This window comes from Rissa tridactyla, chromosome W, assembly GCF_028500815.1.
Source record: "Rissa tridactyla isolate bRisTri1 chromosome W, bRisTri1.patW.cur.20221130, whole genome shotgun sequence".
Classification (NCBI taxonomy): domain Eukaryota; kingdom Metazoa; phylum Chordata; class Aves; order Charadriiformes; family Laridae; genus Rissa; species Rissa tridactyla.
Genome location: NC_071496.1, coordinates 30,823,192 through 30,850,102, shown reverse-complemented (window position 1 = coordinate 30,850,102; position 26,911 = coordinate 30,823,192). Strand labels below are relative to the sequence as shown.

The 26,911-nt window shown below is 41.8% G+C and overlaps 1 protein-coding gene across 1 annotated transcript in view; it reads left to right on the top strand.

Moving 5' to 3' along the window:
• LOC128902080 (ras GTPase-activating protein 1-like) overlaps positions 1-20,161 on the top strand; it is a 79,856-nt gene extending 59,695 nt beyond the window's left edge. Inside the window, exons 20-25 of the mRNA XM_054184431.1 lie at positions 5,441-5,527; positions 8,039-8,106; positions 11,606-11,694; positions 15,635-15,712; positions 17,052-17,186; positions 19,335-20,161. Of these exons, the coding sequence (XP_054040406.1) occupies positions 5,441-5,527; positions 8,039-8,106; positions 11,606-11,694; positions 15,635-15,712; positions 17,052-17,186; positions 19,335-19,418 (541 nt within the window). The 3' untranslated portion in view covers positions 19,419-20,161. The remainder of the gene's footprint in view (positions 1-5,440; positions 5,528-8,038; positions 8,107-11,605; positions 11,695-15,634; positions 15,713-17,051; positions 17,187-19,334) is intronic.
• Positions 20,162-26,911: the final 6,750 nt, after the last annotated feature.

The window sequence follows — 26,911 nt, the reverse complement described above, 5'->3', positions numbered from 1 at the left end:
TACTGCCAGGAGCCTGCTCCAGTCATGGGCTCTCCACGGGGCCACAGCCTCCTTTGGGTGCATCCACCTGCTTTGGCGTGGGGTCCTCCACAGGCTGCAGGTGGATATCTGCTCTACCGGTAACCTCCGTAGGCTGCAGGGGGACAACCTGCTTCACCATGGTCTTCACCACAGGCTGCAGGGAATCTCTGCTCCGGCGCCTGGAGCACCTCCTCCCCCTCCTTCTTCACTGACCTTGGTGTCTGCAGAGTTGTTGCTCTCACACATTCTCACTCCTCTCTCACAACTGCTGTTGCGCAGCAGTTTTTTCCCCTTCTTAAATACATTATCACAGAGGTGCTACCACCATTGCTGATTGGCTCAGCTTTGGTCAGCAGCAGGTCCGTCTTGGAGCTGACTGGCATTGGCTCTGTGGGACATGGAGGAAGCTTCTGGCATCTTCTCACAGAAGCCACCTCTGCAGCCTCCCTGCTACCAAAACCTTGCCATGCAAATCCAATACAGTGCAAAAGCTTTTGGCTAGCACACGTGCCTTATTATGAAGGAGAAGCTACTAGATCCAAGGGGTCAGGGAAATAAGAAAAAAATTAAAATATCAATATATTATCTCCACAAAGAGGTAGAGGACAGTACTAGTTAGCAGAAGATTGTATATGTTTAAGTTGCTTACCAATTATTTCCAGTCCTCCTACTCTTAAAAAGAGATGGAATTATTAACAGCATTAAAAATACAAATGGGTGGTAGTAGAATGACACCCTGCTGTGATTACTTCTGTCTATCAGGGAAATGCACAGGTTATTATTTTCCTTTTTTAAAAAAAGCTAAAATAACTTGTTTAGAATGAAACCACTCGATAAAAAGTGTGTAGCGCTATCAGTTTTCTTTCACTTTTTTATCATTAGCTTTTAATGTAAACAAAATGCTGAATTTTGCATTGTGTACTGGGTCTGGCTGGGATGGAGTTAACTTTCTTCATAGTAGCTGGTATGGTGCTGTGTTTGAATTTGTGACTAAAGCAGCATTGGCAACACACCGGGTTTTTTTGCCTACTGCTGAGCAGTATTTGCACAGTGTGGAGGTTTCCTTTTTTTGTCCTTCTTTTTGTCACTCAGCTGCTGCCTGCTGTGTGTGTCTGTCCCCCTGTCCCATGTCCCCCCCCCTGCAAAAAAAAGGTGAGTAGGCTGGGGGTGCCAAGGGCATGCAACCAGGATAGCTGACCCCAACTGACCAAAGGGATATTCCATACCATATGACATCATGCTCAGCAATAAAAGCTGGGGGAAAGGAGGAGGAAGGGGAGTGTTCAGGATTATGGCAGTTTGGCATTTGTCTTCCCAAGTAACTGTTATGTGTGATGAGGCCCTGCTTTCCCGGAAGTGGCTGGATATTTGCCTGCTGATGGGAAGTCATGAATGAATTCCTTATTTTGCTTTGCTTGAGTGTGAAGATTTTGCTTTACCTATTAAACTGTCTTTATATCAGCCCATGAGATTTTCTTGCTTTTGCCCTTCCAATTCTCTCCCCTGTCCTGCTGAGGGGGAGTGAGCAAGCGACTGGGTTGGGGCTTAGCTGCTGGCCGGGGTCAACCCACCAAAGTCCTTTCTGGCACCCAATGTGGGGCTTGAGAGGTTCTAGATAACAACAGATTTGATCTGAGTGTGCTAGACTACATTTATAGTTGTTTAGTTATTACTTGGCAAGTTGTTACTTGGTCTTGCTGGTCACAATGTTGACTTATTTGTTCTCGGTACTGGTTTATTTGTTCCATCATCTGCTCCATGTCATGCTCCATCTCTTGCTTTACCTCAAACTCTAGAGCTTGTTAATGGCTGCTTTTGGCTTTTGCAGTTTGTTGTGCTGCTTATCACTTTGATGTGTTTTTCCTGGGAAAGCTATGGTAAAAGCACTGGCCTTGAGCCTAATCTGGTGTTTGTGCCATGCATTGCTGTTGCCCCAGTACTCTGGGAACCAACTCTCAGAGACAATTAACAATTATGCCTTTTTCCTCTTATCCGGGAGCCATTCTGAGGGGGGGAAATGAAGAATGTAACCTCCTCTTCTTCTCAGGGGTAGCCTTGTTACAGTGTCTTTTCACTTTCTGAAATATTCTTGTGTAACCAGAATGCTTAAATTGGTATGTGTCATTAATCTAATTCTGGCTTTTCAAAAGGGTAACCAACTAATTCAGAATGCCACACAGGGATGTGCCCTGAGGCACATGGGTCGTGGGTGCCAAGGTGTGTGTGAGAACTTGGGCAGGTACCTAGAGCATTTACCTTCGGCAGTGGTGTGGGACTTGAAACCTGAACAGGCATGGAATGCTATTGAAGTGACAGAACACTTGAAGAAATGATGCCTTGTCTATATCAGAGACACAACTGGCACTGTGTTAGGGCTTGCTCTACCCCGACTGAACCTCTGTTCAGCCATTGTACACCAGCACCCTGGTGATAATGGACTGGACAGAGATCAAGGCACCAACTATGGAAAAAACTGGCCTGCCAGCTCTGGTGCTCTGAAGAGAATCTCTCTTCCTCCCTGACCCTACAGGACAGTGGAGAAACTGTCCCAACAGTTCCAGCAACTTGAAGAGAATATCTTTATCCTTACCCCTACAGTCTGGTGTCTCAGCTATCCAGAGTGCCGTATGAAATCAGCATTTCTCTGCTCAAGGGAAAGGGAACTGTGGGCACATGCCATGTGCCACCCTGTGGTTCTAGCTCTGCAACCACAGGGAAGACATGAGGAAGTGGGGCGTTGCACCTATTTCAAACCTAGAAGACCACATATGTGAATTGCAAGGAAAGGAAAAAACAGCAGCCAAAAAAGCTCCATCCAGAGAAGATTACTACTCCAGTTGCTGTTGAGCGATTCCCCAGACAGAGCTGAAGGGCTGATCCTCCTGATCCTAATGAAGGGACTTCTGGATTGCAATTACAGGAGTTGGGTCATGAATGCTCCAACCAAGAAGAGAGGGGTCCTTCCTCTGCCCAGGCAGAGGAAAGGGCCAACTAGGTTTATTGGACTGTGTGGATTTGATGGCCTGGCATATCAGACCCATGAGAGTATAAGGCTTTGGTGGACATGGGTGCACAGTGTACCCTAATGCCATTAGGGTCCAAGGGGATGGAACCCATCTGGATTTCTGGAGTGACAAGAGGATCCCAAAAGTTGTCTGTGTTCGAGGCTGAGGTGAGCCTTACAGGGGATAAGTGGCAGAAGCATCCTATTGTGACTGGCCTGGAGGGTCCATGTATCCTTGGCATAGACTGTTTCAGGAGAGGGTACTTCAAGGACCCAAAAAGGTACTGATGGGCCTTTGGTGTAGTTGCCGTGGATGCGGAGAATATTAAATGGTTGTCTACCTTGCCCAGCCTCTTGCAGGACCCTTCCGTTGTGGGGTTGCTGTGTGTTGAAGAGCAGTAGGTGCCACATTGAACCAGTGGCAATATCGCACCAACCAAGACTCCCTGGTTCCATTCCATGAGCTGATTCATCAATTGGAGAGTCAAGGAGTGATCAGCAAGACTCAATCACCCTTGAATAGTTCCATATGGCCTGCAAAAGTATGATGGAGGGTGGAGACTCACAGTGGACTATTGCGGCCTGAATGAAGTCATGCCATGGTTGAGTGCTGCTGTACTGGACATGGAGGAACTCCAGTATGAGCTGGAGGCGAAGTGACTGGTCTGTATCTGCTAGAGCAGATGCACCCCTGTGAAGGGACTGTGGCCTGTAGATAAGTCCATACCAGAGCAGGTATGCCCCCAAAGGGACTGCAGCCCACAGAGGATCCATACTGCAGCAGAAGCAAGGGATGGAGTTCATTACAATGTTAAACTCTATAGCCTGGTCCAAAAGGACCAGGGGTAGAGATTGTAATGGATATATGTTTAAACTGTTGTAACCTATTGAGTTGCATGTTATAGGAAAGTTGTATGCTATAAGAAGTACTATAACAGGAACCACCTGAACTAATGGTGTATGAGCTTTATAAGAAGCCAGGCAAGTGCAGGAGTGACCCAACCTGAGCTGGCTTTGGTGCCCAATAACTCCACACAACACACCACCTCTCCTGTCCTGAGTGACCACCATAACAGATGGAGCCCAAGTCACAGACTAAATGAACCCCATGGACATTTTATGGACACTTCATGGGGGGGCCCATAGACTAAGGAAATTATATCTGTATGTACACTAAAGGATGGGAAGGGGGTGGTGGTGGTTAATGAGGATGTACTGGATAGTGTAGGACCTAAGCATGATGCAAATGGTATGGAGATTTGTACTGGTTTTGGCTGGGATGGAGTTAATTTTCTTCATAGCAGCTTGTATGGTGCCGTGTTTTAGATTTGTGACTAAAACAGTGTTGATAACACACCCATGTTTTGGCTGAATGGTGCTTGCACAGTGTTGAGGGTTAGTTTTTCTCTCCCCCTTCTGCCCCCCCTCCCCCCAGCAAGTAGGCTGGAGGTGGGCAAGAAGTTGGGAGGGGATATAGCCAGGACAGCTGACCCCAACTGACCAAAGGGATATTCCATATGATATGACATAGTGTTCAGCAATAAAACTGCAGGAAAAGAAGGATGAAGGGGGGACATTTGAAGTTATGGCGTTTGTCTTCCCAAGTAACCGTTACACATGATGGAGCCCTGCTTTCCTGGAGATGGCTGAGCACTGCCCGCTGATGGGAAGTAGTGAATGAATTCCTTGCTTTGCTTGTGTGTGCAGATTTTGCTTTACTTATTAAACTGTCTTTATGTCAGCCCATGAGTTTTTCTTGCTTTTGCCCTTCTGATTCTCTCCCCTGTCCTGCTGAGGGGAAGTGAGCAAGTTACTGGGTGGGGACTTAGCTGCTGGCCAGGGTCAACCCACCACAGAATAGCACAGAAGTTTCTTTTTTGCAGTGATGGCAATGTTAGCATTAAAAGCTTAATTCTTTTAAGTATAGCGCATCTCTCAACATTTTAGAAATACACAAGAGTGCTCCCATTTTTTGATAGGAGAGGATTATTGCTTAACTACTTTTAAACACCTAACTTGTATTTATAGATACACAAATTGTTATTCATTCGGATAAAAAGTGGGAAAAACCCATGAAAAAAGCCACCAAACCATCTTTTTTTTTTCATTTTTTAAAAGGAAACACTACCTAAGAAATAGGAAAAAAAAGTATTATAAAACATTTAATGTACATTTGAATAAGCAGAATTTTACCTGCACAAATAGAATAGTGTATTAGTCAAGGACTCTCTTTGCCATTTGTAAATGGACTGTTATAGCAGATTTAAAATTAATTTAAAGGTTATGTCTGAATTATAAACCTAGCATTGATAATAGTTCTGCATTAAGCAGGAGTTTGGACTAGATCCTTTCTGACCAGCTTTTTTTATCAGTGAAAATTTTAATGAAATGATTAATTATCTATTATTTTTACAGGACATTGAGATATATTTATGGATGCTTGCAGAAGTCTGTTCAAAACAAGTGGCCAGCTAATACCACAATGAGAACAAGAGTTGTTAGGTAAGTTACTTGTCACTTTATGCTGAAAATAACCTTTTAACGTCTTATTACTGTCATACTTCAGTGTGCTTATGTATTTTTTTCTTTTAGTGCCAAAACTTTATAGTACTTTTATAGGTTACAAGAGTATTTAAGCTTATCATGGTACTGGGGCATGATATACCAGTTAAGGATTGAGAGCTTGCTAGATTCTTAGTCATGCTGTTGGAGCCTTGCTAGAGGTGTAGTATAGGAGTCAGTATAGCTATACTTAATAGCTTTAACTTTGAATTTACTTGTATTTTGTTGTTTTACAAACTAATCTAAAATATTGATTTCCTTTTTCATGTTGGTAAAGAGAAAAAGTTCTCTCAAAGTGATAGTTAACCTTTGTGATACCTCTGGAGAGCAGTGACCTCTGAAGATGATGTTCCTGTCATATGCCGTCTGGGAGGACTGTGCCTTATCCAGGGACTCCTATGTAGTGTGTGTTAATTATTGGAAAAATCTTATACACGCTAAGATGAATGTCCTTTAAAATGCAGGCATAACACATACTCAGAAAGGTGATTGGACTGTCATTAGATTTCACTGAGATACTGCCTGCATTGGAATATATAGTTCTCTGCATCAGTGAAGACTCCCAGTGCTGATCACTCAGAATCAACACACGGTGTTTATTTCTGAAAATAAGTACTTCTATGCTGTCTCAGTTCTGTTTAATTTCTCTGTTGCAGCCCAATCATGTTGAAACATTCCAGAGCCTCTGTAAAAATGTTGCAGGCTACTGAACCTGGCTCCTCTGAACTGGCACTAAGTACAAAAACTCCAGTCTGCATTCATAAATCAATTGAATAAATAGTTCTTCCTTTAACACTATGTTGTGGTTTAACCCCAGCCAGAAACTAGGCCCACGCAGCCACTCACTCAGTCCTCCCACCACCCAATAGGGTAGGGAGAAGAGGGAGAAAAGGAGTGGGGAATAAAGCTTCGTGGGCTGAGCTAAAGACAGTTTAATAGAACAGTAACAGAAGAGGAAAATAATAATAATAATAATAGTAGTAGTAATAACAATGGTAAAAGGATATACAAGATAAAGTGATACAATACAAGTTGCTCTCACCACCCAATGATTAGTTGCCCAGCCCGTCCCAAGCAGCGATTGCAGATTCCTGCCCCCTGGCCAACCCCCATTTATATACTGAGCATGATGTCTACGGTATGGAATATCCCCTGGCCAGCTTGTCCTGTCTATGCTCCCTCTCAGCTTCTATGGGAAGCTGAAAAAGTCCTTGATTAATGTAAACATTATTTAGCAACAACTAAAACAACATGTGTTATCAACATTATTCTCATACTAAATCCCAAACACAGTAGCTACTAGAAAGAAAATTAACTCTATCCCAGCTGAAACCAGGACACACTATCAGTTGCCAGGGCAGGTCAAAAAAATCTTTGACAAAAATGAGGTCTTGACACTGTTGTTCTAAATGATACGGGGGGTGTAAAGGTATCAAAGCCACATCCCTTCTACATTTGCTTTACCTTTTTTTGCAAGCCTAGTTTGCTGGTAGACCAATATCTGGCACTGATATGATTTGCTGAGGTTAATCTCCCATTGAATGGTGTCTTCCAGATGATTTGTCATTGGCTCTTGTTTATCACTTTGGTTGGAGACAGAAATGAAGACATGGGAGCCCTTCCTTCCCCAGAGTTTCAGTAAATGTTATTGTAATTAGTACAGTACCTTCCATGCTGTCATTTAGTGTTTGTAACAATAGTGACTCAACAGTGTTCTGCAGGGGTTTTGCCTTCAAATTGAGCCTGCTCTTATCAGAAGTGTTGGGGCTAGCCTATTGCAAGGGTGTAGAACTTAGAAGCAAATACCCTGTCTCTTTCTGTTCCTCCCCATCTCCAAAGAGCCATGTGGCTTTCCTTAAGTGGATACAGCTGACACTCAGAATTTTCCTGGGGTCTCTGTTGGATACTATAAATATTTGGTCCCTTTCTCTCATCATCTTAGCCTTCATAAGTGGATACTTGTGACTTGTCTCTAGAGTACAGGTTTTTTTGCAGCCTCCAGTGAAGAATATTATATTTTATTGCACTGGTTTTGGTCCAAGAATGATTAGATATTCAGAGACAGGTGGATAATTTTTAAGTGTCTGGGTAGCTTCCTTTCTATATCATTCAGAAAGTGCTGCCATTTCTGTCTGGTTGTAAAAATCCATGCATAGGTATTGACTCATTCTTAATTTAGACAGCTTGACCAGTGTAAGAAGTGCCAAATCTTCTGTATCTGCAAGGTCCATCTTGGGAAATCAATATGCCTGGTTTTATTTCAGTTTTTATCATAGTTGAAATCATAACAAGAAATTCTTAATTAACAAACATATTTACGGAGCACAAGCTGGTTGTTTGTCATCTGTCTCACAAAGATTTCCACACTGACTTAAATGCTTAAAGACTACATAATTTTACATTAATTCTTTAACTTTATTATTGAACAAAATACATTTTTTTCCATTTCAGTGGCTTTGTTTTTCTTCGACTGATTTGTCCTGCTATCCTGAACCCAAGGATGTTTAATATCATCTCAGGTGACTATGCTTCAGACTGAATTCATACTTAATGTAGTAATAGGCATGAACTTACTTTAGTGTCTAATTTAGCAAAATATGAAACACTGTGTCCAAAGTCATGTTATCTGTATCATTTGATTGACTTTCTCCCGAAGGCAGCCAGCATATGGTTTTCACCCTCAAAGGTTAGACAGTGTTTATTCCCAAAGTCTTGTTAATTAATGAAAGAATAAGAAGGAGGGCACTTATGTCCTGGTGTTACCTCTGAAAGTGTTTTCTCCATTATATAGTTTGTTTGTTTGGCTTAAGCACCTAGAAATGTTTATGAGCATTTTAAGTTACAGATGTAGTTGAGGTTTTACAGATGCAACAACTAGTATGTGCGTTACTGTTGTTCTAGATGTAACACTATGTTGATGGGATTTCAGGTTTTAAGCTTTGCTATATTCCTTTGTGGTGAGTTGACTCTGTCTGGACACCAGGTGCCCACCAAAGCTGCTCTCTTACTCCCCCTCCTCAGCTGGACAGGGGAGAGAAAATATAACAAAAGGCTCGTGGGTTGAGATAAGGACAGGGAGATCACTCACCAATTACCATAATGGGAAAAACAGACTCGGCTTGGGGAAATTAATTTAATTTATTACCAATCAAATCAATGCAGGGTAATGAGAAATAAAAACTACATCTTAAAACACCTTCCCCCCACCCTTCCCTTCTTCCTGGGCTTAACTTCACTCCTGATTTTCTCTACCTCCTCCCCCTGCAAGCAGTGCAGGGGGATGGGGAATGGGAGTTGTGGTCAGTTCATCAAACATTGTCTCTGCCGCTCCTTCCTCCTCAGGGGGAGGAGGACTCACACTCTTACCCTGTTTCAGCATGAGCTCCCTCCCACGGGACAGTCCTTCACGAACTTTTCCAATGTGGGTCCTTCCCATGGGCTGCAATTCTTCATGAACTGCTCCACTGTGGGTCCTTTCCATAGGGTGCAGTCTTTCAGGAACAGACTGCTCCAGCAGGAGTCCCCCACGGGGTCACAAGTCCTGCCAGCAAACCTGCTGCAGCATGGGCTTCACGGGTCCTGCCAGGAGCTTGCTCCAGCATGAACTTCCTACAGGATCGCAGACTCCTTTGGGTGCATCCACCTGCTCCAGCGTGGGGTCCTCCACAGGCTGCAGGTGGATATCTGCTCCATCGTTAACCTCCATGGGCTGCAGGGGGGCAACCTGCTTCACCATGGTCTTCACCACGGGCTGTAGGGGAATCTGTTCTCCAGCACCCTCTCCTTCTTTACTGACCTTGGTCTCTGTAGAGTTGTTTCTCTCACTCCTCTCCTCCTGCTGCTCTTCTGCAGCAGTTGAGTTTTTTTCCCCCTTCTTAAATATGTTATCACAGAGGCACTACCACTGTCACTGATGGGCTCAGCCTTGGCCAGCGGCAGGTCTTGGAGTCGGCTGGCATTGGCTCTATCGGACAAGGGGAAAGCTTCTGGCAGCTTCTCACAGAAGTCACCCCTCCAGCACCCCGCTACCAAAACCTTGCCTCACAAACCCTTGTGGGAGGAAGAAAAGAAAGGCATAAACTACTGGTGGGAAACCTGTAGTGCTAAAATATTGGGACGTCTGAGTTCCACAGTTTTAAAAAGATTACACATGTTATACTTCATCTTTGTGTCGTCATCCCCCCTCCTTTTTTTCTTTTTTTTTTGTGGCAAAGATCATCCCAACTTAGAGGGCATTTGGTTTGCACTAGCTGTTGGTTTTCCTCCTTCCCTCCCTAACACCTTCTTAATTTTACCTGTAAAATGCTGGTTTGGAAATAGGAAGAAATCAGAAATCACTTGTGTCAGAAACCCTTTGGGGAAAAAAACTTTCTTTTTTTGCCTTTATAGGTAGCTTTTCAGACAACATAGCAAGTTTTCTGTCCTCTCTCTTTAAGCTATGCTAAATGAGGTCTGAGTCAGTCCTCATTGTTCCTTTCTCCCTTTAACAATTTTCATACACACTTTTGGGGAAAGCATTTAAGAACCATGGCCCCGTATGTGGTGATCCTTTCTTTAGTATTTTTATTGTCTTCAGATTTGTGAGTTACATATTTTCTAACCTGGGGACTGCACTGAGACCACTGTGTCTTTAGCTGTAAATGGAGTTGTTATCCGTAAATTTGTGTAATCTCTTTCAAGCTTGTCTGTAAGTGTTAGTCTTGTTTAGAAGTTCAGAAAATATTCTTCACTTTCACTAAGGTAAATTTACGGACTCTATATAGGGCTGTTAGAGCTGTTTAAAAAAAAAAAAGGAAGGGGGCTCTTTCTTTTGAAGCAAAGCTTCTAACATGCTTCCTTGCTGTAATGGGGCAGGGAGTTGGAGGGGAAGTATTCTGAAGGATAGGTGTATAGAGTTTCAGTAGCAATGTGCCTATCCTGTCACCGCAACAACTGTTCTCAAAAATCTTTACTGAAAAAGTTAAGTCCTTTTTTTCAACCTTCTTAGTTTATTTTTTTAAAAGAATACACTTCTTTAAATCAATTCTCTTCACCTGAACTTCCCCGTTCTAAGGCTAGTAATGTTTTCCAGCACTGCTTCTTCAAAGGGATGTACAGTACTAAGCACTAGATGCTATGAACAAATGAGTTTAGTTATATGATTAGTGCCCTAGTCTACGCTCCAGCTATGCCTAAAAAGTTGGAACTTATTTTTTAATTAATTGCAACGCTGAGTAAGGAAGGGGGCAGAAAGACAGAAGATTAAAACATACAGATAGACGGTGAAGAGAATATAGCATTCTTATGAAGCACTGTGAAATTTAGAGTTTATATAATAAACATGGCAATTTTGGAACACTTAAATGGCCTGTAAGTGGAAAGCCAGATTTGACCATAACTGTTTAAAAACAAACCAAAAACCCCTATACTTAACACTAATCTCTTAGTCAGTTAAAACAGCTTTTTTCAACAAGTGATTGTACCAGGAGTTTCTAGCATTTGATTTGTGCAGTAAATAGCTATACTTTCATGGAAATACAAGCCATAATTGCATGCAATGTTTAGTCTATTTTCCTGGTACTTGAAATTTAAAGTATAACTTGCATAACAACACAGGACCTACTTATATGGGTATATGCAAATAAGGAAAAGAATAAACTTAATTATTTTATTAGACTCTAACAACAAATCTTCCTTTTAACAGAGCTGTTTGATTTTTGTGAAAAGGCTTTTCACTTAATTCATAAAACTTTTGTTACCCTTAGGCTTCTGAGGAACGCTTTATTTTGATTACTTTGTTCTGTAAGCAACTAGTACAGAAAGGCAGATATGCATATGAATATTTTTTGTGGACATAATTATTAAAAACAACAAAAGTTTACTTGATCATGAGATATTTTCCACATGCAGTTCTGTTACAGCATTCAAAGTATTTAATTCCATGATAAATAACAAATTGTAGAAGAGCTTAACTTTCATGTGACTACTGGAAGTTTTAAATTGAATGGCCAGTAACTCTCTACTTTATATTCCTATCAGATTCTCCTTCCCCTACTGCTGCAAGAACACTGACGCTGGTTGCCAAGTCTGTGCAGAATTTAGCAAATCTGGTTGAATTTGGAGCTAAGGTGAATATAATTTTACGCAGAACAGTCTAGAACTGTGTTTCCAATACATTTCAATGTCCCCCTTTAATACAGACAAAAATCTGTTGCTGTTTTCTTGTGCAAATTGTGATGTGTGACCTGGGTGTCTTCATCAGCGAGGAGGCCTTGTTCTTGCAGTTCCTTCTATCTTCAGTTGGAGCTCAACAGGGTATTGATTTAAACTAGAGCAGTAGCATAAAGTCTGGATGAATTGGAAAGAGGAGTCAATCATTTGAGAATGAGTCATCTAGAAACTTATGTGAATGATTTTGAGGAACGACTGAGGGAGCTGGGGGTGTTTAGCCTGGAGAAGAGGAGGCTGAGGGGAGACCTTATCACCCTCTACAACTACCTGAAAGGAGGTTGTAGAGAGATGGGGGCTGACCTCTTCTCCCTGGTGACAAGTGATAGGACAAGAGGAAACGGGTTCAAGTTACGTCAGGGGAGGTTTAGATTGGATATTAGGAAACATTTTTTCACTGAAAGGGTTATTAAACATTGGAATAGGCTGCCCAGGGAGGTGGTGGATTCACCATCCCTGGAGGTGTTTAAAAAAAAGGGTAGATGGGGCACTTAGGGACATGGTTTAGAAGTGGTTTTTGTCAGGGTAGGTTAATGGTTGGACTTGATGATCTTAAAGGTCCCTTCCAACCTCAGCGATTCTATGATTTGGTACATACCATGAAGATTTTTAATCTGGTAGTATGAACAACAGCAGTGACCTGTTAAAATAGTTGATGAACCAATAGCCATACTAGTAGCTATTATAAAGAGTGATGCAACCATATTTTCATGCTATGAGAACAGATAAACTCAGACATTTGTTCCAAAGACAACAGTGGAAGTATGTGGACTGTTTTTTCTGTCTGTCAATGACCAAAAGGGTAGCAGCCATACTCTAGTATTCATAGAATATCTCAAGTTGGAAGAGACCCATAAGGATCATCAAATCCAACTCCCTGCTCCTCGCAGGACTACCTAAAACTAAACCATATGACTAAGAGTGTCATCCAGATGCTCCTGGAACTCTGACAGGCTTGGTGCCGTGACTGCTTCCCTGGGGAGGCTGTTCCAGTGACCAACCACCCTCTCAGTGAAGAACCTTTTCCTGACATCCAACCTGAACTTCCCCTGGCGCAGATTCATTCCTTGTGTCCTATTGCTGGTCACCAGAGAGAGGAGATCAGCACGTCTCTCGCTGCTGTCCCCCTTGAGGAAGTTGTAGACTGCGATGAGGTCACCCCTCAGCCTTCTCTTCTCCAAGCTGAACAAACCAAGTGACCTCAGCTGCTCCTTGTAAGTCTTGCCCTCGAGGCCTTTCACCATCTTGGTTGCCCTCCTCTGGACACTCTCATAGTTTGATGTCCTTCTTATATTGAGGCGCCCAAAACTGCACACAGAACTTGAGGTGGGGCCGCACCAGCGCAGTGTAGAGTGGGACAATCACCTCCGTCGACTGGCTAGCTATGCTGTGCTTGATGCACCCCAGGACATGGTTGGCCCATTTGGTTGCCTGGGCACACTGTTGACTCATAGTCAACTTGCCATCAACCCAGACCCCCCAGATCTCTTTCCACAGGGCTGCTCTCCAGCCTCTCATCCCTCAATTTCTACATATAACCAGGATTGCCCCATCCCAGGTGGAGAATCCTGCACTTGCTCTTGTTAAATTTCATACAGCTGGTGATTGCCCAGCTCTCTAGTCTATCCAGATCTCTCTGTAAGGCCTCTCTAGCCTCAAGGGAATCCACAGCTCCTCCTAGTTTAGTATTGTTGGCAAACTTACTTAATGTACATTCGATTCCTGCATCCAGATCATTTATAAAAACATTAAAGAGCACTGGCCCTAAAATTGAGCCCTGAGGAACCCCACTGATGACTGGCCACCAGCCTGATGTAACCCCATTTACTATAACCCTTTGAGCCCAACCCATCAGCCAATTGCTCACCCAATGTATTATGGACTGGTCTAGCGGTATGCTGGACAGTTTATTCAGAAGGATACTGTGAGAGACAGTATGTTGTGGTTTGGGCCGGATTGACCAATCAGAATGTCAGATGCTCCCCCCACCTCCAAAGAGAGGAGAAGAAGAGATAAAGAGATTTATGAGTTTAGAAAAAACTAAACTATTTTAATGAAAATATTAATAAGTTAATAAAATAATAAATTAAAAATAATAAAAAATTGAAATATATACAGTATATACAAAACTGTATCCAGCTCCCAGGATGATGATCGCGTCACCAGCAGGCACAGGGAAAGTCCCAGACTGGAGTCAGCGATGCTTGGAATCGGGATCAAAGGCAGACGAACAGACAGGGTCCTCCTCGGACATTGGCCATTGCAGAAAGAGAGCTGACCCTTTGCTCCCTCAGCTTTTATACTGAGCATAGGGCAGATGGGATGGAATGCCCTGTTGGTCAGTTTTGGGTCACCTGTCCTGTCTGCTCCTCCCTGCAGGTGGGACCCCTCTAGGCTTCTCCGCTTCCGACCCTCTAACGGGGCAAATAGCGAAGTTAGCTGACCTTGGTTGTTATAGCAATAAGTCTAAGCAAGAGCCTCTGTGCGTACCATTCCTTGGTATAATCAGGTCTTATCACTCTGAGAGTGAACAGTTTCTGAACAATATGCTGTTAATTTCAGACTTTAGTCAGTTAGAAGAGGCCCAGCTAAAAAGTAAAATTACAAAATAGAAAATTGGTTCTGTTTTACCTCAGACCAGGACAGAGTATCAAAAGCTTTGCTAAAGTCTAAAAGCACCACATCTACTGGCTTCCCTTGGTCAACTAGATGGGTGTTGGAGTTGGAAAAGTGGGAGAGGAGAGGCAGGCAACCATCCCTCCACAAAGAAAGCATCTATGTGATGGTAAAATGGGTAAATTTTCTTTCGGAATATCCATATCAAAAAGACAATTGAGATATGCTAGAGTAGAAATCTGTGATTAGAAAGAATCTGTTCAAGAAGGATGTATCATCTGCCTTAAGTAGATGATGGGAGCCTTTTTGCATTTCCATTGATTATTTGATGTCAAAATGGGGAGACATCTTTCAGTAATATTAGTATGTCTCTGTACAGAACCTTGAAATGCATTCCATATCCATGTTCTTTTGTATACTATATGTAATAATTCACTTCCAAATTGAGATCAATTAGGACTAAACTTCCAGCCTGGATATAGAGTATTTTAATTCTGAAACAAGTGAACAGATACCAACCTCTGGCTTCCCCCTTTCACACACACACTTTTCCTCTACTTATTCCTTAGACTGCTTTTTTCTGTTGGTACAGCATTTTGAAACACCTCTTTTATTTGTACTCATTTTCATATTGCTTGAGATAATTTTGTAAATCAGTTTTACAAGTTGCACTAAAAACCTCAGCTTTCATAAGGTTTCTATTGCATCTCTAAAAGAACGCCAGCAATAATTGGTCTGTTCTGGTTCCCAAGTCACAACATGGTCGAACAATAAAAATCTGTTGACTTAAGCATAATGAAAAAAAGCGAGTTCAGGCTGACGTTATACAGCCATTTATCTGATACTCACAACTTGGAATGTAAGCATTAATGAAAGAATGAGAAGGAGGGCACTTATGTCCTGGTGTTACCTCTGAAAGTGTTTTCTCCATTATATAGCTGCAATGAAGAAAAGAAGTCCATCTTTAATATTTCAGAAATGTAAAATTCTATGTCACACTACATATATAAACAATTTCAGAATTCATCTGGAATATAAAAAAGTGTAATCTTTTGACTGGTTGTACACCAGTCATTATAAATTCACTTGAAAAAATAAAATCACTCCAGATGACACATTTGTGTATTGGAGTGTCATTTGTCTCTGATTACGATGTGTTCACTTCAGGTATGACTATTAAATCGGTACTGATTTGTTCTAATAAATACTTTTAAAAATTACTAGGAGCCATATATGGAGGGGGTAAATCCATTCATCAAGAGTAACAAACATCGCATGATCATGTTCTTAGATGAACTTGGGGTAAGTGGCTTAAAAAAAAATTATTGGAAGTTGTATAGCAACATTGTAAATCAAAATTCTTTACAGTTCTTGTTAACTACCTCAAAAATGCATCAGCTTCCACACAATTTTGAATGCTTGTTACTGGAAATTTTTTCTTATGTTTGTTTAGGATCTGCATATTACTGGCCTGTTGCACTGAATTAAAGCAAATCAAATGTCCTTTTAGAAATATTTTATTCATTAGTACTGCTGTAGACATGATATCTATTTGAGCTTCTCCCCAAGGATTAGGGCTTTTGGCCAAAAATACCAGTCTTTTAAAAAAATATTTTAAAACAAAAAATTCTTATGTGTAATTTGTCATATGGTTTTGACCCGACATTGAAAAAATAGAAGTTTTAAAAAATATGTTCAATTTTAGTTATACATTACCAAATGTCTCACTGCATGAATTCTAGATATTGTCATTTAAAAGAAAGTAATAATTGCAGTTCACTTTGAAACTGTTACTGATTTGTGTATGATAGCTATAACATGAGTTAGGAGCTCATGTATGTATATATGTATATGATTAAACCAAGAATTTGTTTTAAATATGAAGATGAATGAAATGTGCCTAGCTTGAATTGAACCATTAAAAGTGACCTAGAAGACATCTCAGATTATTTTGATAATCTATAAGAATGAGTGTTTTGAAGTGTGTCATTCAGGTGGAATGCCATATGTCACCTTTTTCTGGTTAAACAGCAACTTCTGCATATTATGATATATTGGTTTTTTCATTAAATGGCAGATCATGCATGGGGATTCAGAAAACTGTTGGGTTTTAAAATAACTGATTAATCTACTGTTTTAATTACATTATTTTATTAGTGGATTTACCGACTTGATAGTTTGTGGGTGGGGGTGATGTCCATTTTTGCTGCTGCTATTGTCTGATTTAAATTTTAAAAACCCCCACCTAATGGATGGATCCCCTTCATTTGGGGGGAGGATATAATGTGAATCTCTTTTCTCAGTATCTTTCTGGTCAGCTCAGAGGTAGCATAGCAACATCAAACCTTTTAGTAGAACCCTCCTAGTAGGAATAGGAATTGCTGCATATTTAGTAATCTCTCCATGTAAAATGTGTAACCATAATTAAAATATCTTCATAAAACAGATGCTTGTGGAGAGGAGGAAATATATAATTTGTATTAGATAACGTGGACAGAAGACTTAATTGTGAAGAAAAACATTGCAGTACTTGCTTGCAGTATCAAAACAGCTGTTGGCGGGTCGGTAGAACTATAATTTAATTTTTTTATATGCCTGGCTACTCACCATTCTAAGTCTGCTCTCATAATTTTTGTTAAAGAATGTTCCTGAGCTTCCAGACACTACAGAGCACTCTAGAACTGACTTATCCCGTTATCTGGCAGCCTTGCATGAGATGTGTGTGGCACATTCAGATGAACTTCGGACACTCAGTAATGAGCGAGGTGTAATGCAGGTAAACTACAATGGTTAACAAAAATCACAGGTACAGATAGCATGTCTTGAGTTATTGCTTAATATCGTGATTCTTTTGCAATTTTTCTGTCCAGCAGTATGAGTGATAAATAATATGTAAATTTCACCAGGAGGTTGCTAGTTGTAAAGGTAAAGATCAAAACTATGAACTAAGTATTTATACAACAAAACCAAAGATGTTTTAAAGCAGTAGGTTGGGTTTTGGTGTTTTGTTTTGGTTTTTTGCTTTTTTTTTATTTAGTTTCCAGGTGAAGTTTTTAGTTTCTAGAGGAAGCCTAAATTCAAGAAATTACTGTCTCCTGACAGACTCTAGTTTTAGGATCTGGTTCTTCTAATTGAGAACTAAATAACTTAATTTACTTTCCTTAGCTTTCTATCACTTCTTCATTTCTGCTTCCTGATTTATTACATTTGTAAAGAAACATGGCAAACTTCTCTAGCAAACACTATAAATTAGTGTTCTGTTCCAACTATTAAACTTATATACAGCTTTTATGAAAACTTACATTTTAAGAGGAAAAGAATTCAAATGACTTCATGCATTTTCTCAAAATACTACAAAAGTAATATACTTGCCTATGGTCTACTAATTATGATGAACTTCAAGTTGGCAATTCTACTTATTGCACAATAATATGTTTTGGTATGCTTGACTAGTATACTGTGCTGTGCAGGAGATAATTTAAGTAGTCTTCCTTTTTTAATACTAACGATTTGAGGGCAGGGGCAGTTGTATTATAGAAAGCCTTTTTGTTTAGAGATGGTCTTCTTAAATTTAATCAGTATCAGTTTAAACTATTTGTTTAATGACTCATTTTCAACGAGATCGTTTTTAAAATAGTTTCTAATTTAATTGTTTCAAAATAACTTCTAATCAGATTTCTTATTATTCTCATGGTTTAAAGACTGGTCTTCCTATAGCCGATTCTTTGAAGGCCTTAATTTAAACCTAGGTAGACAATAAATCTATATTTCTTTCTCCTGGCAGCAGATGTTACTCAAATAATGCATTTTTCAGCAGTAATCTTTTTTAAATGAGGGGTTTACTGGGAACTTTTATGGTGATTTTGCAAAAGGTGAAAATATATTTGTATTTAATCATCTTTGGCAGAAGAAAGCTCAAGGAATTAGAAATGAGATAATGCTTCATTATAGCAATTCAAAACTAATCCAGTTTAATAACTACTACAATTTACCTCTTCAGTGGCATATGAGGGGAAAAACATCAATCATGTTCAAGTTCATAATTCACTTACAGCTACTGCTAGTCTTGACAAAGCAAAAATGATAGCTAGACTGGCAAGACAGGATAGTAGAAGTTTTCAGTACTAAATATGTATTGCTTAAGGGATATCATTTATTTCACAAAGCCTGTATCTGAAGTACATAATGATTACTGATGTGATACTGTTTCCTCGATAAACTTATATTTCTACTTCAGAGGAGTAATTTTTCCTCATGGGTTTCTATAAAAAAAAAAAATTGATTTTTTTTCCCCTTTTCCTCCTGTAAGTGCCCTAATGGTTCAGGATCACCCTGTTGTAGTTGAACATAGTTCTACTATAATGAAAAAATGATTGAACTCATGACAGTGTGTTAGCAATACAATTTCTCAGCCTGTTTTATGTGTATGTTCAGTTGCATTTGGTTTAGTTTAATGACCATGTTTTCAGAAAGTGAAAAGAGAGTAGTTCTGCCTGTGCATTATCACCTTTTTTTTTTATCACCGGACTCTTCTTTCATTCTTGTCCCTGTTCTGCACTTTCACATAGGGAAAATACCTGAGAATGGATTTTTGGTTTACAGATTGTTTTTAACAGATGGGAGAACTCTCTTTGATTTTGAAACTCTCAGGTTAAGTTGGCAAGACTTAATGGGTCTCCATGGGTGCAGATAAGTTTCATATTGCTGCTTTGCAGTTGCCTTTTGAAGTAATGTCTTAGTGACTAGGGAATTGGAGCTTGGGGCGGTGGTGTAAAGGGGGCTTAAATATATTTTAAACTACCTAATTCTAAGTCTGATAGGTTAATGTTGAAGATGCTTCTCAAGCAAGATGGGTTTTGACTTTTTCTAGTTGCTAATGTAGGGTTGTACTGGGTTGTGTTTTTTTTGTTTTTTTTTTCTACAGCATGTTCTTAAGAAGCTGTTGGCTATTACAGAGCTGCTTCAACAAAAACAAAATCAGTATTCAGTGTCTAATAACATCAGGTAGCAGCCCTCTACCTGAATTCTGCATGGATCCATCATGTCTAACATGGCAACTCACACAATTATCACTTCTTTTGCTCTTGCCAAAAATAGCACACCCTATCACATTCCCAGTGATGTGTGAACTATGCAAAAAGAAAACAAAGAATCTGTTAGTGAATGATTGTACCAGCAGCTTTTTTAACTATCTGTGCAGGATATTTGCACTTTTTTTTCCACTTGGAACCATTTTTTACAGCCTCGGAGCCTTGGTGTACAGTTTCCCTTCTGCAAAGAAAATGCTGTGACTGTCTTGAACTTTGAAAATTATTTTCAATGCCTGCAATTGCCAAAGTTTTTTCTGTCTTGTTGGAAAAGAATTATCAACTGACAATGAAAGAAATGCATTGTTTTGACAGCTACATGTAACTGGATAACATTTCTTACTGTAATTTCTGACTGATTACAATTATTATGATTTTGTTTCAACCACTTGATCTTGTATTTACAATTTCCAAAGTTTGATGGTTATGATAAGAACAATCTTTCCTGTATACTTTTTATACCATGCTGTTTCTCTTGCTGGAATCATGTCAAAAGAATATGCAGAAGGGATCTTGTCAGATTTATTCTTTAATGTGCCACTGATTCAGTCTAAATAATTCTTCCATCAAGGACTGTGTATCCATCCAGGTAAATCACAATGATTTTGTAAAATATTTACAACAGTGAATAATTAGAATTCAGTAAATTTATTATCACTGTATCAGACGTGTGCATCCATTAAACCATTTTATAAAATATGTATTGGTTGGTCTTGTGTATAATGTATGGCTACCATGAATCTTATTTTTAAACCTGAAAAGTAAGTTTTTAAAATAATCAAGCTGCTGATAGGCTCTTTATGGAAACTGGATAAATTTGGGTGCAAGTAATAGAACATTGTAAAAATGAAATTAGGATAACAGATGTGGTTGGCTATTTATCTACTATGTATAAAATGCATTGATAAAAATTACTATAGGTAAATCTCAAAGTTGCATTTAGGTATGTATGTTGTCCCAAACCTGCATTCTTTTAACCTGGTGTGCAAGAAGCCAATATACCCACAGAGGCGAGATATTTGTTTATTTCATTTCTGTGCAGAGATGGGTGCTAGGTGGTTCATCCACAAAGCTAGCACACCTTGGGTTGGCACACGGTAAGCATTTATACATTTTTGAGCAACAGTTAAGCAACAGTTATCAGTACTTTCTAGTTACGCTTAGTCATCCTCATTCCCATTGGTTCTTGCTGTGCCTTGTCTCTACTTGAATTCACAGTGTCCTCTCTTTTTCTACACATGCTCCATGAGGAGGGGGCTTTTGTTAGTAGGGTGCTTTCCCTACCGAGGGCGGGTTTTTTAATATGTTAATTAGGATAGTTCACTCATAGTTCAAGTGACTTCTTTGGCCTTGTTAGCAGTTCTGTTCCCCTTGAGTTTATCTTGGTATTCCCTTATTTTGGCTAATTTATGGTATCCTGTTCTTTCTCCAGGGCCACATCTTGCTAACTATTTACAGTGGTTAATTGTACCCTTTACTTCTGGTATTTCTCCAACATGTATATTAAAAAAATGACACCACTACTTATTTCCTAAAACAATGTGTGAAAATTAATGTTGTAGTTTACCCCTCACCAGCAGCTTAAGCACCTCACTCCTCCCCCTCCCCCAAAAAAAAGGCAGGACAGGGGAGAGAATAGGAAGAGCAAAAGCAAGAGAACTCAGGGGTTGAGAAAGGAGAGAGAAAAGAAAGAAGAAAAGAAAAACAAAAAGAAAGGAAAGAAGAAAAGAAAAACAGAACAAGTGATGCAAAGGCAATCACTCACCACCTCCAGGAAATAGACTGATGTCCAGCCAGTCTCTGAACAACAGCTACCTTCCTCCCAAAAAAAACCCTTCCCTCCATTTTTATTGCTGAGCATGACATTATATGGAATGGAATATCCCTTTGGCCAGTTCAGGTCAGCTGTTCCAGCTGTGTCCCCTCCCAACTTCTTGCTCACTCCTCAACCTACTCCCCAGTGGGGCAGAGAAGGAAAACCAGAAAGTCTGGACACTGTGCTAACACTGTTCAGCAATAGCTGAAACACTGGTGTGTTGTCAAGATTGTTATAGTCACAAATCCAAAACACAGGGCTCCTATGAAGAAAGTTAACTCCATCACAGACAAACCCAGTACAATGAAATACTTTGACCTAGGTTTGGACAGCATGTAACTACTTGAAGTTTTGGGGTTCTTTTAATTATTCTCAGTAGTCCTCATGTACATTAGTCACAATAATCTAATTTGAGATTATAGCTGCAGGATCAGAAGATGCAGCAACGGTTTAAGTCACACAACTGTGATTGTGTACCATACTGTAGATGCTGCAGTCTCTTTTTAACAGTACATTTGAGAAAAATGTTTGGAATGCTGAAAATGTTATAAACAAGGTTGTTTTCTTTCAATTTGTTATTTCTTTCAATGACAAGCTTGGGAAGAAGGCAGCACATCCTGCTCTAAAGCACTTAAGGTTCTATTAACATTCTATGAACCTTAAGCACTGCCCTCAGGGATGAAGGAGATGAACAGAGCTGGCAGCTCTTACAAGAGCTCTCAATTGCCACATGTAGGAAATTGGTCAAGGAAGGCCGGAGACCAGCATGGCTGAGTAAGGACCTCCTGGTCAAAAAAAAAATGTAAGAAGGAAATGCACAGGCAGTAGTAGCAGGGACGAGTATGCTGGAAAGAATAATAGGGACGCTGCCCATATGTGAAGGGATGTGATCAGGAAAGCTAGGGCACAGCTGGAGCTGAACTTTGCAAGGGATGCAAAGAATAATAAGGGCTTCTACAGGTATGTTTCCCAGAAAAGGAAGATTAAAGAAAAGGTACGCACACACACACACCCCCCCATAAATGAGACAAGAAAACTAGTGACAACTGACATGGAGAAAGCTGAGGTATTCAACAGTTTTTTGCCTCAGTTTTCAATGGTAATCTCTCTTCCCACATCTCTCAAGCCCCTGAACCTCAGTGCAGGGACTGGGGGAATGAAGTCCTTCCCATCATAGGAGAAGATCAGATTCGAGACCACCTGAGGAACCTGAACATACAGAAGTCCATGGGACCTGATGAGATGCATCCCAGGGTCCTGAGGGAACTGGCAGACATAGTTCCTAAGCCACTCTCTGTGATATTAAAAAAGTCGTGGCAGTCAGGTGAAGTCCCTGGTGACTGCAAAAAGGGAAACATCATGCCCATTTTTTAAAAAGGGACCTTTAAAAAAGACCCTGGGAACTACCAAACAGTCAGCCTCACCTCTGTGCCTGGTAAGATCATGGAACAGATAGATCCTCCTGGAAGATATGTCAAAGCATATGGAACACTGGAAGGTGAACAGAGACAGCCAATATGCCTTCACCAAGGGCAAATCACGCCTGACTAATCTGGTAGCCTTCTACAATGGAGTGACTGCATCAGTGGACAAGGGAAGAGCTACAGATGTCATCTACCTGGACTTCTGCAAGGCCTTTGATATGATCCCCCACAACATTCTTGCCACTAAAATGGAGAGATATGGGTTTGAAGGATGGACTGTTAGATGGGTAAGGAATTGGCTGGATGGCTGCATCCAAATAGTTACAGTCAATGGCTCAATGTCCAAGTAAAAAAAAAAACAGTAACGAGTGGTGTCTCTCAAGGGTCTGTACTGGGACCAATACTATTCAATATCTTCATCAATGACAGACAGTGGGACTGACTGCACCCTCAGCAAGTTTGCAGATGACACCAAGCTGAGGGGTGCAGTTGATTTGCTCAAGGGAAGGGATGCCATCCAGAGGGAATTTGACATGCTTGAGGAGTGGGCCCATGCAAACTTCATGAAGTTCAACAAGGCCGAGTGCAAGGTCCTGCACCTGGGTTGGGGCAATCCCCATGTTGCGCGCATCGTGATTAACTTCACTTGTAAGAGAGAAGTAGTGAAATATTTATTAATATAAAACAGTGATTTAACAAAGTCAGTAGTGAATGCGACAGTGTTTTACGAGATTCGATGCCAGGGCACACTTGGTTATTTACTGCACAGAGGCCAGGGTCAGACAAGCTGTCAGGGAGACCCTCCCGTTGAGTCACGAGGTTCAGAAAGGACCCCCTGGCTTTCTAAACTCCTTCTCAGAGAGGAGCCTAGGGGCGGCTGGATCCACTCCTAGTCCCAGACTTGGTCAACGGTTTGTGTCTAAAGGATTCTATATGCGCAATCAATCCTTATCTCACTCAGCTAAGATTTCAAAGTTTAGCATGCTATCAGTCACTTACCGAGAATCTGCTGCGGCAAGGAATCTCTCAGCCTCGAGGAGCAGAACCTTAAGCGAGCGTCCCCACTCAAGGGGAGATCCTGGCGTGCAGCCCGCTGCCGTGCAGGAGAGCTCAAAGGGCTCTTGGGCTGTCCGCTATTTATGGAGTAAGATAATTGACCTATAGTCATATTCCCATGGGAAAAGGATGTCTAGGCCCCCACTCCAGACAGTGTTTTGACTGTGTTGCCAGCCATCCCCCACAGTCCAGGTGCAGCTCATCACACCTCCTGCTGATGGTTATGGCTTGAGCAGGAGCTGGGGGAAGGAAGGGGGAGAGCACACCGCCACACCCCAGTATCAATACAGACTGAGGGATGAATGGACTGAGAGCAGCTCTGCCGAGGAGGACTCAGGGCTACTAGTGGATGAAAAGTCTGACATGAGCCAGCAATGTGCGCTTGCGGCTCAGAAAGCCAGTCGTATCCTGGGCTGCATCAAAAGAAGCGTGGCCAGCAGGTCAAGGGAGGTGATTCTGCCCCTCTACTCCACTCTGGTGAGACCCCACCTGGAGTACTGCATCCAGCTCTTGGGTCCACAGGACAAGAAAGATATTGACCTGTTAGAGTGGGTCCAGAGGAGGGTCATGTAAATGATCAGAGGGTTTGAACACCTCTGCTGTGAAGACAGGCTGAGAGAGTTGGTGGTGTTCAGCCTGAAGAAGAGGAGGCTCCAGGGAGACCTGACTGCAGCCTTCCAGTCCCTAAAGGGGGCTTTAATAAAGACGTAGAGAGACTTTTATTAGGGCCTGTAGTGATAAGAGAACAGGCAATGGTTTTAAACTGAAAGAGGGTAAGTTTAGATTGGACACAAGGAAGAAATTTTTTACGATGAGGGTGATGAGACACTGGAACAAGTTGCCCAGAGAAGTTGTGGCTGCCCCATATCACAGAATCACAGAATGGTAGGGGTTGGAAGACCTTTGGAGATCTAGTCCAACCCCCCTGCCAAAGCAGGGTCACCTAAAGCAGGTGGCACAGGAATGTGTCCAGGCAGGTTTTGAATGTCTCCAGAGACAGAGACTCCACCACCTCTCCGGGCAGCCTGTTCCAGTGCTCTGCCACCCTCAAAGTAAAGAAGTGCCTCCTCATGTTGAGATGGAATTTCCTGTGTTCAAGTTTGTGCCTGTTACCTCTTGTCCTGTCACTGGGCACCACTGAGAAGAGTCTGTCCCCATCCTCTTGACACCCGCCCTTTAGATTTATAAGCATTGATGAGGTCCCCTCTCAGTCTTCTCTTCTCCAGGCTAAACAGACCCAGGGCTCTCAGCCTTTCCTCATAAGAGAGGTGCTCCAGTCCCCTGATCATCTTGGTAGCCCTCCACTGGTCTCTCTCCAGTAGTTCCCTGTCCTTGAACCGGGGAGCCCAGAACTGGACACAGTACTCCAGGTGCGGCCTCACCAGGGCAGAGTAGAGGGGGAGGATGACCTCCCTCCACCTGCTGGCCATGCTCTTTTTAATGCACCCGAGGAGATCATTGCCTGCCATCTTCACCACAAGGGCACATTGCTGGCTCATTGTCATCCTGTTGTCCCCCAGGACTCCCAGGTCTCTTTCCACCAAGCTGCTCTCCAGCAGGTCAGCCCCCAACCTGTACTGGTGCATGGGGTTATCCCTCCCCAGGTGCAGGGCCCTACACTTGCCCTTGTTGAATTTCAGAAGGTTCCTCTCTGCCCAACTCTCCAGCCTGTCCAGGTCTCTCTGGATGGCGGCACAGCCTTCTGGTGTGTCAGCCACCCCTCCCAGCTTTGTGTCATCAGCAAACTTGCTGAGGGTGCCCTCTATCCCCTCATCCAGGTCATTGATGAATATATTGAACAGGACTGGGCCCAGTACTGACCCCTGGGGAACACCACTCGTCACTGACCTCCAACTAGACTCTGTGCCCCTAATCACGACCCTCTGAGCTCTGCCATTCAGCCAGTTCTCAATCCATCTCACTGTCCATTCATCTAGCCCACTCTTCCTAAGCTTCCCTATGAGGATGCTGTGGGAGACCATGTTGAACGCCTTGCTGAAGTCAAGGTAGACAACATCCCCTGCTCTCCCCTCATCCACCCGGCCAGTCATTCCATTGTAGAAGGCTATCAGATTGGTCAAGCATGATTTCCCCTTGGTGAATCCATGCTGACCACTCCCGATGACCTTCTCTTCCTCCACATGCTTAGAGATGACATCCAAGATGAGCTGTTCCATCACCTTTCCAGGGATGGAGGTGAGGCTGACCAGCCTGTAGTTCCCTGGGTCCTCCTTCTTGCCCTTTTTGAAGACTGGAGTGGCTTTCCTCCAGTCCTCAGGCACCTCTCCTGTTCTCCAGGACCTTTCAAAGATGATGGAGAGCGGCTTTGCAATAACATCTGCCAGCTCCCTCAGCACTCGTGGGTGCATCCCATCAGGGCCCATGGATTTGTGGGTGTCGAGATTGCCTAAATGATCTCGAATCTGATCCTCCTTGATCGAGGGAGAGTCTTCCTTACTCCAGACTCTCTATCTCTTACCTCCAGGGTCTGGGGTTCCTGAGGGCCGGCCTTAGCAGTAAAGACTGAAGCAAAGAAGACATTCAGTAACTCCGCCTTCTCTGCATCCTCCATCACCAGGGCACCTACCTCATTCAGCAGCGGCCCCACAGTTTCCCTAGTCTTCCTTTTACTGCTGATTTAGTTGAAGAAGCCCTTCTTGTTGTCCTTGACATCCCTTGCCAGATTTAATTCGAAGTAGGCCTTAGCCTTCTGTCACGCCCCACTCAGAAAAGAGGGGGGGTGTAAGTGACTCAGATTCATGAATCCCCAGCGGCACAGACTAAGGTGAGACAACTCTCAAGGTCCATATACAAACATTTATTAAATTCCCTCAGTGATTAATATATGTCTTAACTATGTCCACGATAGTTGTTTAGGTACATAACAAATTACGGCAAGCAGTACGGTATGCCTTGTGTTACTTAGCAACAGATATGTTGGAATATTTGTTCAGAATTATACAAGCATTTAAATAACTTGTATGTTAATAACTTATATGCTTGTATCAACATGTGCCACAGAGGTATTCTGCCTGATGTAGTATCTGAGCAGAGCCTGAGTGCTCTATCAGAACGAAGTTTCTCCCATATCTATTTATTGTAAGGTAAGAGTTTCCTT